The 18,238-nt window shown below is 48.3% G+C and overlaps 1 protein-coding gene across 1 annotated transcript; it reads right to left on the bottom strand.

Moving 5' to 3' along the window:
* Positions 1-413: 413 nt before the first annotated feature.
* On the bottom strand, positions 414-5,161 carry LOC100286183 (uncharacterized). The gene is made up of 16 exons (NM_001159071.2): positions 4,836-5,161; positions 4,466-4,665; positions 4,141-4,220; positions 3,932-4,045; positions 3,320-3,443; positions 3,159-3,217; positions 2,994-3,065; positions 2,350-2,417; positions 2,175-2,271; positions 2,007-2,081; positions 1,828-1,926; positions 1,268-1,405; positions 1,143-1,172; positions 1,006-1,068; positions 846-923; positions 414-759 (listed from the first exon to the last, which is right to left on the bottom strand). The coding sequence occupies exons 1-16, from the start codon at positions 4,976-4,978 to the stop codon at positions 709-711; spliced, it is 1,491 nt and encodes a 496-aa protein (NP_001152543.2). The 5' UTR covers positions 4,979-5,161; the 3' UTR covers positions 414-708.
* Between the last annotated feature and the right edge of the window lie 13,077 nt (positions 5,162-18,238).

Genomic DNA, 18,238 nt, shown 5'->3' with positions numbered 1-18,238 from the left:
CTCTCTTACTTTTTTACCATAATCTATTTTATATAATCTAAAAGGAAACAAATATAACTTTATCATATAGCTCATGCTAACACTATGATTCCGTGGAGGGGAGGGGTCGACGGTGGTAGCACAAGGGGCGACGAGGATGCGGTGTCACATAGAGGGATGATCCAAATAATATTAGTGTCCATTAAATTTTACTAAGAGGGAGTTATCTAACAATCTATACCTTTGGCTTTTTCTAGTACGTTAAATCCTAATGCAATTTTTTAGTGAATTTAGTAAAGGTTATAGGTACAAGATGATTTAGTTGAATGCGGTTTGTAAAGTTTAAACTGATGAATTATACAGTGGTATAGATTTACAAAGATGTGTACCGCTGCTAAAGATAGCCTTATACAGTCGAGCTGTTCCATGTAAAACTATTGTCCAAAGTTTCAAATTGGATCGAGATAAAGTGAGCTGGTCTGAAGATCACTAACTTCTTTCACAAAAAATTGGGAAGTCACAACCCAACTCGCACCGTCATAAAGTTAATACGTCCACTCCAAAACCTCTGCCCACCACTAATACATAAATCAATGCTTGGATTGATTTCATGAGTTCATTATACAATTGGGCTCCTCAACTCACAAGGGCAAAACTTCGACTATAACTTCAATCTACCCAAACATGTGTGTGCCGGGAAATAACTTATAATGGCAAACAGCGGCAGTTCTATTTGCTGAACTTGTTGGCTACTGCAGGCTCCGTAAGCGTGTCCCAAACCTGCCAAAGATGCAAAAATATTGTCCATAAAAGACAAGGCATTGCTTCAGCAAATCAGCACCCTATGAGATGAGCGAGGAGATTACCTTCAGTTTGCCTTTTGAACCTCCACATGCTAACAAGAAGGGGCTGTCATTTGAAAATGATACCGAAAAAATAGCTCCCTGGAAAAATTTGAGTGTATAAACGATACAGAAAAAACAATTTCTTCCAAAAAGTAAACATCTAGTTCGTTTGAAAACATACAAGCTTTGGATTTTGGGAGGCAATGCATGATGGTTTGTCGTTTGATAGATCCCATAGTTTCACCTACGTTTGCAGATGTGTTTTAGCAACAGGTTTAAACGTATCTATATGCCACCAAACTATTGGAACGTCCTTACCATTTTATCAACTGAGCCTGTTGCGAGAAACTGCAAGAAAAGAAACTAGCATCAGTAATCTGGACCGGTGGATGTGTTTCTTTCCCTATTTAGCAAAGAACTATATAGCAAAAAGAAAAACATACGTTAGGGGCAGACGGGTTGAAGGAGATGGAAGAAACAGCCTTATCGTGTGCATGAAGGGTATACATAGACTGGCCAGAAGAACTTGATGAAGCTGTTCGCTTATCGAAGGCTTGAACCATCCCATTTTCAAGACTGACCTGGGAGATTATACAGAACATACTACAGTTACAGGGTTTCATACCATCTAGGAGTAATTAAATTACCAGATGTACATAATAATAATAAAAAAAGCTGCATACCAGCCTAACCAACTAATTCATCTCTATGGTCCAAAAGAAAAAAAATAGTGGTGTGTATTGCAAGATAAGCACTGGAGATGAATCTGAACAAATTTTCACTAAAACGTGGTGGTTGAATCCATGGTCCACCAAATAACACCATAAACTCTTTCCCACACTATATTGATGTCGTTTGCCTTCACAAATAGGGAATCGCTAACTATATCCATCTAGATTTCAACTAGTTCTTGTTTTTCAGCAACTTCTCACAACATGCTTTAGACTAGACAGGTAAAAGAGTTTAGGTATGCGAAAAACAACTGTAAGTTTCATTTACTCACCACAAATGAATGTTCATTGTGTGGATTCCAAGCTAAACTTTCGACGTCTGCTTCAACAGACCATTTATGACAATTCTGCCCACCATCTTTCATATCATTCTGTAAATTAAAATGTTGGCCCTATATCAATAAAGAATAATTCAATAAATAATAAACATGATAACTGGTAGATGTGTTACCATGGCAACTGTTTTATCAAAGGATCCGCTAAGCAGAACTTCAGGTGACTGTGGGCTCCAAGCAACTGCTTGAACCTGCAAGTCCAGTAAAGAAGATCAGGATTGTACAGTAACATAATTCCACAGAATCAGTCCAGAATGACAAAGAAAATAGGTATCAATCCTTGCCTTGTCATCATGGTGTTCTAGAGTGACTGCACATTTACCAACAGCTATATCCCAGATTTTAACAGTTGTGTCTGCACTTGCACTAGCTAGAACATTCCTGGAGTTCGCAACAGTAAATCAAACACCAGGTGCTTAATAAGCAGCGTCACCACCACTTGTTGAAATGAAAACTCACCTAACTTCCTTGTTCCATGCAAGACCAAGCACAGAACTTCTGTGGCTTCCTTTCTTATACTTCTTCCCCTGCAAGAGAGAAGTATAGCTCACGAAGACTGAAGAGGAAGTAAAAAGGAATGCTCCCTTGCATACATTGAAATGCACAACATACTATCATGAAAGAAAAAAAGTGCTAACATTCTAACAATCTTTGTTCTGGCCAAGTACATTCAGCCAATCAACATCATGATGTTAAGCATTCGCATGGGAACCATTAGCTGCACTAATCACTCTGATAGGCATAGAAGAACCCCCAGTGTTGCTGCTTGCATCTAAGAAGAGCCTAGTAAAAATATGCGTGAATCTAGCCAAAAGTTCTGCTGCCAGTTAGCCAGAAGTCCAGAAAGACGAGGCACCAGCACCACATGGTAAGGTAAATAAATTTCGCAACAGAAATCAAATAAATAAATAGTAATTTGGTGTCAACAAGAATACTAGCATTTATCAACAAACTAATGCAAGAAACTCGCAGTATTGGGTAATGCTGGAAATATTGACTGCAATTATAGAAGGAGAGCAAGATGTTTAGCATAACATCCAGAAAAGCAACCTACAGAAGTATGATAGCCCAAATCTCATTCAAGATTAGAGATAGTTGCAGACCTTTTTGCCCTTTGTCTTTTTCTTCTTTTTTGAAAGTCCTCCTAGCACCATGTGCGGTTGCACTTCATCAACCTGTTGAGAAATATCAAAGGTGCACCAAATAATATATCAACTGTTTTGCAATGAGGCACCTCATGGTTACAGCCCTCAAACAAGAGACCTTACCATATCTAAGTCCCATATTTCTATGGCAGGATCCATGGTTCCAACGGCTACAAAATTCCCTGTGATATTGAAGTGTGGAGAAAGCAACAGAATCAGATAAGAAGTTCCTTCCAATCCAAAGAAATAAATTGGTATCCCTTACTTTAACATGCCAGCTTTACCTTTTTCACCACCTTTCAGATTAAAATCCATCCAAGCTGTGCATAGCGGAAAATCAGCGAGAGGAACGTCATGATGCACAAAGATATTTTGTTCACCATCATTTGTTTCTTCAAGAATGTTGACCTGTCATCGACAATAATTTAACAAGTATGAAAACTAATAGCATAGGGCAGTCTGGCAAGTCATTCTGCCAGGGCGAAAAATGCAAAGTAACAAGACCAGACTGTATTTTTACATGGACAGACACTATGAGCACATGCTGGGGTCAATTTCCAAACACAAATTTACTAACTACAGCCAGAGCTAGTAATGCTATAATTTCATTCTTGATACATCAGTGGTCACCTAAAAGAGATGGTGGTAGTATACCATATTCTATTACTACAAGGAACTATTAGCGGTGTTAGCTGAAGGGAATCAGCTAATAGCTAGCTAGGTGGTAGTAGCACTAGCCAGACTATTAGCTGGGGATCCAAGCAGGATCTAGGCTAATTTAGCAGCTAATTGTTAGCTCTAGGAGATCCAAACAGGCCGACTCATACAAGGAAAAAAAGCATTATCATGGCTGTTTTTCCCAAGCAAAATCAGATTATATGGTAACCGATACTTGCCTGAAGAGAGAAGATATCGTCCTCACTATGTGCACAGACAATAACAAAATCAGTAGGCATGATCATCTTATCTTCGATTTCCTCATCATCATCGTCGTCCTCCTCATCATCCTCCTAATAAGGTACAAAATGGGTATCAATATGCATCCATTTCTTTCCATCAGCAGTACACAAAAAGCAAAGTAAAACAGCAGAGGAATTGAACTCACATTGTTCTTCTTCAGATATGGGTCCATTGCGTTGCTCGGATAGTACAAGTCCCCCAGCCCAGAGCCGAAAATATCGACCTCTAACATAATCACAGGTTAAAAAATCATCAGTCGCCTATTCGCCACAGCTCACCTGGCCGATTGAATTAATTAGGGCTTGTTCGGTTCTCTCTCAATCCATGTGGATTGAGTGGGATTGGATGGGTTTAAATCCCAAGCAAATCAAACTTCTTCTTAAAATTTTTCAATCTCATCCAATCCATGTGTAATGGTAATAACCGAACAAGGCCTTAGCAGGAGGATGAATGGAAGAGAAGGCGCACACCTTCATCTTCATCATCGTACGCGTCCATGTTGAGTTCGCGGAGCTCATCAGCGACGTCGTCCGCCTTGCTAGAGCCCTTGCAGAGCGCCTTGGCTACGGCCTTGGCTCGGGCAGCCTCATCAACCTCCTCCACCGTTTCCGCCGCACCGTCGAGTTCCATGGTGGCAGCATCATCATCCTCGTCAGCGTCGCTCCCGGAGCTGGATACAGGTTACATGGCAAGAAAAATGAAACCAAGTCACTGTCGCTAGAATTAATGATGGAGAAAGACAGGTTACACACGGCAACGAAACAAAATTCGTCACTATTGCTGGAAGTAGAGCACGCGATGCAAGGATAGAAACAGAGGGCGGAGGGAGGCGGCTCTCACTCTCTGCCCAGGTCGAAGGTCTTCATGGCCTCGGCGATCTCCTCCTGAGTGGGCGGGTCGGCAACGACGGGCACGCTCTTGGCGGCGCCCCTGGGCACCCAGGATATCGCGGAGATCATCCCCTTGATCGAGTCCTCCTCCATCGGACGATATGAGCGAGTCCTCTCCCTCCTTCAGTGGTTTGTCGCGGAGGTGGCGCGTGGGAGGAGGCGGAGGTGGCGCGTGGGAGGAGGCGGAGGTGGCGCGTGGGAGGAGGCGGAGGTGGCCGGCGGCGAGGGAGAGAGTATTGGAGAAGGAGGTTGTGGCTGTGCCGATCAAGGGAGAAGAGATTGAGAACGGTGAGGGGCTAGGGTTTAGATGCGAGTTGGGCCGATCCGTACTGTCTAGCCTTCGTAATGTCACTGGATGGGCCGGCTGTCTTTGGGCTTGCTCTAGCGACTTCACGTAATTTTCGCCCACCAGCTCTTAAAACCATTCAAAATTTCGCCCGCTAGTCGGGGAACCCATTTTTCCAAAGTATTTTCATTTTCTAAAAAAATAGTTTATTTTTTCTTGAGAAAATAGAAATTCCTTCGAAAAATTGAATTATCAAACTAGCCATAAATATGTTCCTTATAAAGACTAGTTTGGGAACCTCATTTTTCTACGGTGTTTTTATTTTCCCAAGGGAAATTAGTTCATTTTCTCTTGGAAAAAATGGGTTTTCAAACTAGTCCTAAAAAAGTTTTACCTCCTGGATTGCAAATAGGGGTGGGTGTTCGGGTTACCCGAAAATTTCGGGTCGGGTAATTCGGGTATTTTAAATTTCGGGTTTCGAGAATCGATACCCGAAATTACAACGGGTTTTACAATACCCGAAAAATCGGGTACTCGGAATTTCGGGTTCGGGTTCGAGTATTCCCAAACTACCCGAATTGTTGTGTTGGCTTAATAAAAACACATACACCCTATTAAATTAGTATAAAAATATAGTTTGAATAATGATATACATGGACATATAAAACACAAGCAATCTACAATCACAAGTTATGCACACTTACACATAATTATAGATGTACAAATTAATAATTAAACATGACATGAATACATGACACATGAAAGTTCGGGTATTTCGGGTACCCGATTGTGATACCCCAATTACCTGAAATAAATTCGGGTTTTGCAAGTTGGTACCCAAAATTCTCGAACAAAATTCGGGTTTCGGGTATTTCGGGTTCGAGTATTCCGGTTTCGGGTTACTGGATTTTTGCCCAACCCTAATTGCAAATGCGGTTTGTTTTTCTCCTTAATTTTGAAATCAATATCGTACTCCTGCAACCCTTACAACCATTAAAAATATATTTTTACACCTGTTACAAGTGGTTTTTTTAAGACATTTACATTATTTCCAAACTTAAAAAACGGTGGATAATTGATAAGATTTGTAAAGATAAAATGTGTATGAGCTCCAAAGCATCCTGATACAACATTCTAGAAATAGACTAGGACATGGCAAACCAAATAAATTAATTATATTTAGGGGTGTTTGAATACACTAGAGCTAATAGATAGTTAGCTAAAAAATTGCTAGTGAAATTAATCAGCTAAGAGCATCTTCAATAGTTATGTAAATTTAGCACCCTAAATTACAGATTTAATAAGTTGCTAAATCACTTTAAGAAGTAGAAAATAATGTGTGCTCCAACAGTTCTCTATTTGTTGGTTGCTAATTTTTAAATTTGACCATGTGAACAAAAAAGTGAGCATGCTTTCTATTTTTAATTGAGCTAACTCATCAATAACCTTCCATAATGTCTTGGGTGGTCAAAGTTGTCGATGGAAGACCAGAAGATCGCAACGACGGCATGAAGACACCACGTGGCACTGGAGATGGATTTATGGTCAATGGGACGGTGGGATGACACAAACGGTGGCCGAAATATGGTTTTCCCGGTGGATCTAGAACCGACATTGATTTAGAGAGTTCCAACAAGGTTTGTAAATGCATGGATGAAATTGGGTTTTGTATGGAGATCGTAAATTTAAAGGCCTGCTTTACAAAAATGTTGGAGAAGTGTTTTCTCCGAAAACTTCGTAAATTCATATTTAAAAGTTTTCTACATAACTATTAGATATTAGTTAGACTGTTTAGATGTCTTTAAGTAATTTTAGCAGCTAACTGTTAGATCTAGTGCATTCAAACACCCCTTAGATCTAGTAGTATAGCAAGAAAATTATCAACGTTCTAATTGGTGTCAAGACACGTTTCAAAAACATTTATACATGAGACGAACCATTTTAAACCGTATTTAGTATTACTTAGACTGTTTTAAAAAAATAAAATCATATTTAGCATTACTAAGACTGTTTTAGGTAATATCCCATTTTCCAAAAGCTAAATAAATTATAAAAAGTAATGAAACCCTCTCGAGACCCACTTAGGAAGAGATTAAAGGAATTAGAGTGAATTAAATCCTTTTTAGTTAAAATTAAATAGAAAGCAATTTAATCCCCTCAATTCTTTTCTGACTCTTTGCAAACCGAGCAAGGGCTTAGCACGGACATAATTTAAACGGGTTCGAGGTTCGAGAAGAACAACGCATGTCTGGTTTCGAAACTCGACCGAAAGAAAAGCCAGACGATGGCAGTAATTGACAGCGTGTTCGGCTGGTCTACTTCGGCTTCTTCGGCTGGAATCAAAAAGGCCCAGCCGTTCGGCTGGTGGGCTGCAGCCGTTCGGCTGGCCTGCTACGGCAACAACACGCTAAGTTTTCCCACGGATGAAAGCCGAACAGCTACTGTATCTGCAGCCCCTACAGGGCCGGATGGAAGCCGAACAGCTACTGTATCTGCAGCTGCAGCGGCTTTTCAAGCAGCCGAACAAGACGTGAAGCAAGTACGTAGCATGTTGTTGTTTGCCCGAGCTAAATCCGCACACGTCAGATACCCTCGACAGGGACGTGCAGTGTTTGACGCCGTGCATGTAGCATATGGATGAGGATGAGTACGTGCCTGAGGCTGAGCTGAGTGAGAACAAAGTAGATGATGTATATACGTTCTCCTATGAATTAAAGGATGATAACGATGGATGATGGAATTGTTTACTAGTCGTCGAGGTCATCGATCAATGCACGCGTGCTGAATGTTGTGGCACGTAACCCACGATCTCCATGCAACCAAAATCTGAACAAATTTAGGGCTGATTTAGTGATCAGTGATTCCGATAGGATCTATAGAGATAAATCCTCTTGCTACTCAAATTTGAATAACAAGGAGATTACTCTCTATAAATTCTCTGAGAGTCCATGATCATCAAATCAGCCCTTAAGAAAAACATAATCAGATGACATCAAATGTCGCTAGCTAGCTTAATTACGAATAGATTATAGACTCATGACTTATGCACCAGAGAGAGTATGCAAAGCCATACCGAGGTGGAGAGTCGTGGTGGCAGTCTGGATCGTAGATAACTCTAGAAGTTGTGCGCATCTATGTTGACTCGTTTCTCCTCCTCGTCCTTCCCCTTGCGTGTTTGGACCTTTAAGTAGAGCATGAGTGGCCAATGGACTATTATAGTCTATGGGTGTTATGGAGCGATTGGACCATTTTTTGTTACTAGACACTACATAGGAGATGAGGCCCTTTCTAGCATGTGGAGGCTAGTTTTAGCAAAGCACGAAAGCGTTGACTTCTGTGTTGATCCAAGCCTAGGTTAATATAGTTTCTATGACCGAAGGCCATAACCACAAGAGGTATGCACCCCAATTAGAGCCCGTGGGCCATTCCAGGCTCAGTCACTCACTTGATCGGGTCCGAGAACATATCTAACATTTCTTTATTATTGGCTTTCTTGTTCCTGTCTATGCTCCACCATTTGACAAAATTGGTACATCAATTCTAATACATTACGAAGACCAATCAAGTGGCACCGAACTTGTTGACTATACCATGCCCCTTCTACCTAAATATATAATATTTTTTTATCTTATGAGATGATTGTCTAGTAACCCATGGATCTAGACTCAATAGTGTATTGCACGTGCGTTGTGATGACACAAAAGAATAAATATTATAATTTATTTAGTCAAAAGTTCTAGAAAAGATATGAGTTAAAAAGGAGTGTGACTCCCTTTTTTATAGCTCTCTCGGTCATAAGTCTTTCTTCAGCTAGCGAGGTTGTACTACGTGGGAGTCATAAGTCTTTCTTCAGCTAGCGAGGTTATACTACGTGGGAGCACCTCTCGTGTTGAGCTTGAGTAGTTATGTCCCATCTGCGGATAACAACCCGCTAATAAAGGTTTGATGGTTTTTTTAGGTGCGGACGTGCAGTAGTCCTGCAAACTGCCCTCGTTGCATGACCTCGCTCCGTTCCCATTTCCATCTAGTGTTGGGAATTGGGCCGGGCCGGGCCAGCCCGGCCCAAGCCTATCGTGCTTCGTGCCAAACGGGTTCGGGCCAGGAAAGCCCAAACAATTTTTGTGCCGTGCCGTGTCAGCCTGAAGTGTAAAAACAGTGGCCCAGCCCGGCCCTAAACCACGTCGTGCCTTCGTTGGGTCGTGTCGGCCTAAGCCCGGCCCGTATATTTGACCACATAAAATCAAAATATTATAACCATATAAAGTTCATAGCTTACTAAATTAAAGATATTAAACAATTCTAGCATCATTCAACCACATAAACTCTAAATATAACAACAATATAAAGTCGATATCTTACTAAATTAAAGAAATTAAACATATTGGGCTTAATTGGGCCGTGCCGGCCCAAGCCCGGCCCATCTATACGGGCCGTGTCAGGGGCCCGACGGGTCGGAATTTGAGGCCCGGCCCAAGCCCGCCTTCGGGTCGTGCCAGCCCGGCCCATATTATTTCGTGCCGGGTCGTGCTTTGGGCTCTTATTTTCGGGTCGTGCTCGTGCTGGCCCGAAAAGCCCTGCCTAGATTCCCAGCACTATTTCCATCCCGTCCCATCAAATCAGACGTCGAACAGCAGAGACGCGGACGTCCGCATCGCCACGCCACATCACCAATCAACCCAGTCCACGGCCACCTGACCAGGCCGAAGAAAAATATCTCCGGCGAATGATCCGACTCCGACCCACCCACCCGCCCGCCCGCAGTCAGCAGTAGCCAATCAGGAATCTGTTCTGGGAGGAGCACTGGAGCAGTCTACTGCTGCTGCCTGCAGCCTGCTAGAACCAGAACAGAGCGGGCCGGGACGACATTGACGGCAGATGCCAAAAACATCACTGATCCTGACCAACCAACGCCCGCTCTGCAACCAGCTCACCGGGAGCTGTGCAGCAGGCGGAATCCACCCTCTGCTGCATCAAACTTTTCCAAGGCTGCATCGGCTCCTTGCCTCCTTCCTCCTGTGTCCCAACCGCACCCATTCACCCAATTCAAGTATGCCAACTTGTTTTCTGTCATCAAAACATATAATTTATACTACCTTTAAAAAACATATAATTTATATAAACCAACCCGAACGACTGTTTTCAAACGTACAAACTAATTAATCCGTTCTAAAATATACTCCTTACATCTCAAATTATAATTCATTTGACTTTTTTATGTCATATTTGACCGACTCATCCTATTCATTTTTACGAAAAATAAAAAAATCAAAACCACAATTAAAATAGATTATATGATAAACAATATCACAACAAAAAATAACAATAATTATGATTTTTGAATAAGACGAGCCGGTTAAACTTAGGATAAAAAATCAAATGAATTATAAACTGAAATGGAGAAAGTACTATGCTCTGCTTTGATTTTTCCCTATATTAATACGTTTTTATGTCTAGTGTGTGCAACAAAAAATGGATGTTGTTGTGGCTTTCTGGACCAAATATTAACGGTCTCTAGAGCTTGCATGTTAGGGACCCGGGCTGGCCGTGTGCGCCGGCCCAACGCTCGTCTGTTGGGCCCGAATGGGTGTAATACGTGTGACAAGTGCGCCTGCGTGCGCGAGCCCAGGACACGGCGTTGGGCCAGCGCACACGGCCAGCCTGGGTCCCTAACATTGCACATGATGAGCAGGAGCTTGGGATCCTCCTCGCCAGACTATCCAACTTTGAGGCCGGGATGGTATGGCCGGTTAAATTTTTCATGGTAGGGTATTGGATTGTCCGGTGTCCATAGAAAGCTCTTGGGTAAACATAGGAGAGACCACATCGGGGAAGATGAACTCTAGAGTTATTTTCAAGGATCGACAGGCCACCTAGAACTCCTCAAATCGACGTTGGACTGATTAGAGGGGGAAAGAGATTGGAATAGATCCAGGGTTGAAAGATAAAAAAAGTACATGACGAAAATAAAGATAAATAGATTGATTCGATTGGATTGTGCTCTTCTCAATCAATTGTACCCCTTTATATTTATAGGTGGAGGTTTGGACCCTTTCCTAAGTTGGAATCCAACAATATATCACAAGAAATCAGGACTCCTTCATGAATAGATCTAATACCAAGCAGCCCGATAGAACTAGCCTATCAGACTAGCCTTGTGCACAAAACCCATAACCCGTAACCCGAATCATAAATACCCAAACCAAACCCATAATACCCGGAACCTAAATTTTATTCGGAAATTTCGGATAGAAACTTATATAACCCAAAATTATTATGGGTAATTCGGGTACCACCCGCCGGTACCCCGAATAACCCGAATTCGAAAATCACACCTATACATGTACCAGACTAACCGTTAGCGCCCCACCCAATTCTCATCTCTCAACGATGGACGACCCACGGACTGGACAACAACTAGGCCTCCTCTGGAACACAAGAATTTCACATGATTTAGTTCATTTTCACAGGAAAAACTCAAGAAAATGGGGAATTTTCCCTCAATCCAAAAGAGGCCTTAGACTGACTCCAACAGAGCAGCTAAATGGCGGACAGACAAAGCTAAAATAGCTGCCCATGAGCTACTGTAGCTAGTAGCGAAGCTAGCAAATAATTTATCGGGGTCATCAGTATTATCTACTGGATCTTTACTATAGAACTTTTGTTATTAACACCGTTTTTCTATTAGATATTCAAAAAATTACCGGGGTCAGCTGACCCCAAAATAAGGGCTGGCTCCGCCCCTGACTGTAGCAGTACAAATTACTTTCCAACAGGGCAGCCAAAACAAGCCAAGCAAAAAGAATGGAAAGAGAGAGGAAAGCCATAATAGCTTGTACCGTTGCTGGCAGCCATTTCCTTTTTCTGTGTATGAGAACATGACTCCACCATCTACTTCATTTGTTGGACTATACTACCGCTGTCTTTTTGTCTGTGCCGTTGAAAACGTGTGTCATATGTCTGGATTGGCAAATCAGAGACGCTAGCCAAAGTGTTGAATGACTGCTCGATTTGCATGGTCTTTGTTGGTGTCAGCCTTAGCATGAACCGTTGAACGAAGTGATGAGTTTGCAACTTGTGCTGCTGTGTGGCTGACGCGACTGGCTGTGTGATGTGCATGTCCTGCCTGCTGTCTCCTTTAGGCTTGGCGTGCCAATGACCAACGGGTCTGACTAGACTGGGCATTCGGTTAAACGAAGTTTTTTGTTCGGTTTTTTTAAAAGTTTGGTTTTTGAATAATGCCAATCAAAATTATGTCTAGAAAAAGAAAAACTGAACATTTGGTTAAATGCACAGTTTGGTTCAGTTATAGGTTTAACCGAAAAAAACTGACCTTAAAAAAACAGGTAAAATGAAACGGACAAACTGTGCAAATAGCACTCGGTCACTCGCTCCCTAAGGCCCCACTTGCACTGAACTAGGCAACACGATGACGATGGCTTACTAGCTTTTGCGGTGGCTTACTGGCTTTTGCCGTCTATACCTCTGCGCTCTACGGTCAGCTCGTGCCTGAGACCTGAGTCAGGCCGTGATTCAGCTTCAGCGCGTGAAATCGTCCAGGGCACTGGGCAGTGGAGTGGGCCGTCAGGCCGATGATGGGGCGCGACCGCGTGAAACGCACTTGGGCTGAAACAAAATTCGAACATGATGGGCTCAAAGTTCGGTTTTTTGGTTTAAACCGGATTAAAAAACCAAAAACCGAATTAAAATTTCGATTTTTTAAAATTGGTAACCGAAGAATACTATGTTTTGATGTTTTTTCTGTTTCGGTTCTGATTTTTTCGATTTGGGTGTTCGGTTTTTATGTCTAGGCCTGAGTGTCTAATTGTCTCCCTGTGTGCAAGACCCCAAGACGTCATCTGTTTCCACGTGATTGAATGTCTCGACAACCAACATCTATGCGTGCGTTGACTGCACAATAACATTTGATTGGATGCCTGCTTATGGTTGGTCGCGCCTGGATGTGGGGATGCAGGGTAGGCTAAACCAAGTGCCTTAAGTTGTACGCATGGAGAGGCATAGAAGTCGTGTTTGCAGCAATCCAAACTCGGGCGAGCCATGCGCCAGTTGACCAGGCAACCAATCATGTGATTTGTGATCAATGTAAATCAAAACTTTGTATTCAAATTTGTCGGGGACCATAATTAGGGGTATCCTCAAGGCTCCTAATTCTCAGCTGGTAACCCCATCAACATAAAGCTGCAAAGGCCTGATGAGTGCGATTAAGTCAGGGATCAGTCCATTCGAGCGACTCGATCACGCCTCGCCCGAGCCTAGCCTCGGACAAGGGCAGCCGACCCCGGAGGATTTCCGTCTCGCCCGAGGCCCCCCTCCAGCGGCGAACATATTTCCGGCTCGCCCGAGGCCCTGCCTTCGCTAAGAAGCAACCCTGACTAAATCGCCGCACCGACCGACCAAATCGCAGGAGTATTTAATGCAAAGGTGGCCTGACACCTTTATCCTGACGCGCGCGCCCCGGCCGGCAGAGCCGAAGTGACCGCAGTCACTTCGCCGCTCCACTGACCGGCCTGACAGAAGGACAGCGCCGCCTGCGCCACTCCGACTGCGGTGCCATTTGACGGAGTGAGACTGACAGGCAGTCAGGCCCTACCGAAGGCACCATAGGAAGCTCCGCTTCGCCCGACCCAGGGCTCGGACTCGGGCTCAGCCCCGGAAGACGGCGAACTCCGCTCCGCCCGACCCAGGGCTCGGACTCGGGCTCAGCCCCGGAAGACGGCGAACTCCGCTCCGCCCGACCTAGGGCTCAGACTCGGGCTAAGTCCCAGAAGACGACGAACTCCGCTCCGCCCGACCCAGGGCTCGGACTCGGGCTAAGTCCCGGAAGACGGCGAACTCCGCTCCGCCCGACCCAGGGCTCGGACTCGGGCTAAGTCCCGGAAGACGGCGAACTCCGCTCCGCCCGACCCAGGGCTCGGACTTGGGCTCAGCCCTAGAAGACGACGAACTCCGCCTCGCCCGACCCAGGGGCTCGGACTCGACCTCGGCCACGGAAGACAGACTCGACCTCGGCTTCGGAGGAGCTTCCACATCGCCCAACCTAGGGCGCAGACCAGCCACGTCAACAGGAGGCGCCATCATCACCCTACCCCGAGCTGACTCGGGCCGCAGGGAACAAGACCGGCGTCCCATCTGGCTAGCTCTGCTAGATAGGCAATGATGGCGCCCCGCGTACTCTGTGACGACGGCGGCTCTCAGCCCCCTTACGGAAGCAAGAGGACGTCAGCAAGGACTCAACCGCTCTGACAGCTGTCCCTCCGCCAGGCTCCATCGCTCCTCCGACGGCCACGACATCACACCAGCTGGGTGCCAAAATCTCTCCGGCTGCCACAACGGCATGTACTTAGGGCGCTAGCTCTCCTCCGCTAGACACGTAGCACTCTGCTACACCCCCCATTGTACACCTGGATCCTCTCCTTACGCCTATAAAAGGAAGGACCAGGGCCCTCCTAGAGAGGGTTGGCCGCGCGGGGACGAGGACGGGACAGGCGCTCGCTTGAAGCCGCTCGCTCCCTCTCCCGCGTGGACGCTTGTAACCCCTACTGCAAGCGCACCCGACCTGGGCGCGGGACGAACACGAAGGCCGCGGGATTCCCACCTCTCTCACGCCGGTCTCCGGCCGCCTCGCTCCCCCCCCTTCGCGCTCGCCCTCGCGCTCGACCCATCTGGGCTGGGGCACGCGACAACATTCACTCGTCGGCCCAGGGACCCCCCGGTCTCGAAACGTCGACAGTTGGCGCGCCAGGTAGGGGCCTGCTGCGTGTTGACGAATAGCTTCCCGTCAAGCTCCAGACGGGCAGTCTCCAGCAACCTCTCCAACCCGGGACGGTGCTCCGTTTCAGGAGTCTTGAGTTCATGTCCCTCGACGGCAGCTACGACCTGATACTCCTTCCACCGCCGCGCGACAACGACAATGGCGACCGACAGCCCGCCCGCCGGCGGCGGAATCGACGACGTCTTCCCCGCGTGGTGGAAGAACAACCTTCAAGCTCATCCCGCCCTTTTCCCCGCCGACGGAGGGGAAGGCAGGGCGACCAAGGCCAAGCAGGAGGCAGCGCCTCGTTGGCTGTCGAGCGAGTCGACAGCGCCGGCACCCCAACGGGGGGCGCACCGGGTATCGACTTCACGCTTGAGACGAAGACGAGCGCCGTCTCCCCGCAACACGCCAATCCCGAGCAAGCGGACGACGCTAGCGCGCTCGCGAAAAGCTTGCTGGACGTCACCCTCATACCTGAGACGACGGTGCAGTCAGTCCCCGACGTGACTTTATCGCCGCTCGTCGACCAAGAGGTACCGACCGATTGCCATCCCACGTCATTTGGGTTCAGCCTCAACCCGCCTAGCGACCTCGCCTTGGCGGGCGCTCTCGTAGAGGCGAGTCCAAACCCTCTGGGGTTTCACATGCGGTCGCCTTGGGACCAGCTGACGGACGTCTCGACCTACGAGCCCTCTGGGTCCGAGGAAGACGACGAGCCCAGCATCTGTTGGGATTTCTTTGGACTTGGAAACCCCAGTGCCATGCGGGACTTCATGACCGCATGTGACTACTGCCTCTCCGACTGTTCCGACGGTAGCCGCAGCCTCGGCGACGAGGACTGCGGCCCAAGCCGTGAATGTTTCCACGTCGATCTAGGGGGTCCCTTCGAAGGCAATCATTTCGGCATGCGAGAGGACGGTGATCCCCCTAGGCCGGTGCCCCATGTTGACATCCCACGGGAGCTAGTTGTGGTCCCCGTTCAGACGGGGGCCATGACCCACAGCTCGAGCAAATCCACGGGGTGCAGGCCAGGCTCGACGAGGGAGCAGGAGCGCTTGAGCCGATCCACCGGGACGTCGGGCAGGCATGGGCGGGCCAACCCCCGGCCGGAGAAATACGTCATCTGCCCCAGGGTTTCCAGCACCGCGTCACCGACGACGTCAGGGTCAGGCCACCACCCGCATCTAGTGGGGTCGGCCAGAACCTTGCTGCAGCAGCGATGCTTCTCCGCGCGATGCCGGAGCCATCAACCACCGAGGGCCAGCGAATCCAGGGGGAGCTCAAGAATCTCCTGGAAGGCGCTGCGGTCCGACGGGCCGAGAGCTCTGGCTCCCGAAGGCAGGGGTACCCCTCGGAACCTCATGCCGCGACTTCCCGATTCATGCGGGAAGCCTCGGTCTACACCGGGCGCACGCGCAACACCGCGCCTGCGGCCCCGGGCCGCCTCGGCAACGAACACCGCGACCGTCGGGCCCACCTCGACGAGAGGGTGCGTCGAGGCTACCACCCCAGGCGTGGGGGACGCTACGACAGCGGGGAGGATCGGAGTCCCTCGCCCGAACCACTCGGTCCGCAGGCCTTCAGCCGGGCCATCCGACGGGCACCGTTCCCAACCCGGTTCCGACCCCCGACTACTATCACAAAGTACTCGGGGGAGACGAGACCGGAACTGTGGCTCGCGGACTACCGTCTGGCCTGCCAACTGGGTGGAACGGACGATGACAACCTCATCATCCGCAACCTCCCCCTGTTCCTCTCCGACACCGCTCGTGCCTGGTTGGAGCACCTGCCTCCGGGGCAGATCTCCAACTAGGACGACCTAGTCCAAGCTTTCGCCGGCAATTTCCAGGGCACGTACGTGCGCCCCGGGAATTCCTGGGACCTCCGAAGCTGCCGGCAGCAGCCGGGAGAGTCTCTCCGGGACTACATCCGGCGATTCTCGAAGCAGCGCACCGAGCTGCCCAACATCACCGACTCGGATGTCATCGGCGCATTCCTCGCCGGCACCACCTGCCGCGACCTGGTGAGCAAGTTGGGTCGCAAGACCCCCACCAGGGCGAGCGAGCTGATGGACATCGCCACCAAGTTCGCCTCCGACCAGGAAGCGGTCGAGGCTATCTTCCGAAAGGACAAGCAGCCCCAGGGCCGCCCATCGTAAGATGCTCCCGAGGCGTCGACTCAGCGCGGCGCCAAGAAGAAAGGCAAGAAGAAGTCGCAAGCGAAACGCGACGCCGCCGACGCGGACCTTGTCGCCGCCGCCGAGTACAAGAACCCTCGGAAACCCCCCGGAGGTGCCAACCTCTTCGACAAGATGCTCAAGGAGCCGTGCCCCTATCACCAGGGGCCCGTCAAGCACACCCTTGAGGAGTGTGTCATGCTTCGGCGCCACTTCCACAGGGCCGGGCCACCCGCGGAGGGTGGCAGGGCCCGCGACAACGACAAGAAGGAAGATCACCAAGCAGGAGAGTTCCCCGAGGTCCGCGACTGCTTCATGATCTACGGTGGGCAAGCGGCGAATACCTCGGCTCGGTACCGCAAGCAAGAGCGCCGGGAGGTCTGCTCGGTGAAGGTGGCGGCGCCAGTCTACCTAGACTGGTCCGACAAGCCCATCACCTTCGACCAAGCCGACCACCCCGACCACGTGCCGAGCCCGGGGAAATACCCGCTCGTCGTTGACCCCGTCATCGGCGACGTCAGGCTCACCAAGGTCCTTATGGACGGAGGCAGCAGCCTCAACATCATCTACGCCGAGACCCTCGGGCTCCTGCGTGTCGATCTGTCCTCCGTCCGAGCAGGCGCTGCGCCCTTCCATGGGATCATTCCCGGGAAGCGCGTCCAGCCCCTCGGACAACTCGACCTTCCCATCTGCTTCGGAACACCCTCCAACTTCCGAAGGGAGACCCTGACGTTCGAGGTGGTCGGGTTCCGAGGAACCTACTACGCGGTACTGGGAAGGCCATGCTACGCGAAGTTCATGGCCGTCCCCAACTACACCTACCTGAAGCTCAAGATGCCGGGCCCCAACGAAGTCATCACCGTCGGCCCCACGTACAAACACGCGTTCGAATGAGACGTGGAGTGCGTGGAGTACGCCGAGGCCCTCGCCGAGTCCGAGGCCCTCATCGCCGACCTGGAAAGCCTCTCTAAGGAGGTGCCAGACGTGAAACGTCATGCCGGCAACTTCGAGCCAGTGGAGACGGTTAAGGCCGTCCCCCTCGACCCCAGTGGCGACGCCTCCATGCAGATCCGGATCGGCTCCGGGCTCGATCCCAAATAGGAAGCAGTGCTCATCGAC

This window comes from Zea mays, chromosome 3 (genome assembly GCF_902167145.1).
Source record: "Zea mays cultivar B73 chromosome 3, Zm-B73-REFERENCE-NAM-5.0, whole genome shotgun sequence".
Taxonomy (NCBI): domain Eukaryota; kingdom Viridiplantae; phylum Streptophyta; class Magnoliopsida; order Poales; family Poaceae; genus Zea; species Zea mays.
Note: the sequence above shows the minus strand (reverse complement) of the source record. Positions and strands in the feature narration are given on the sequence as shown.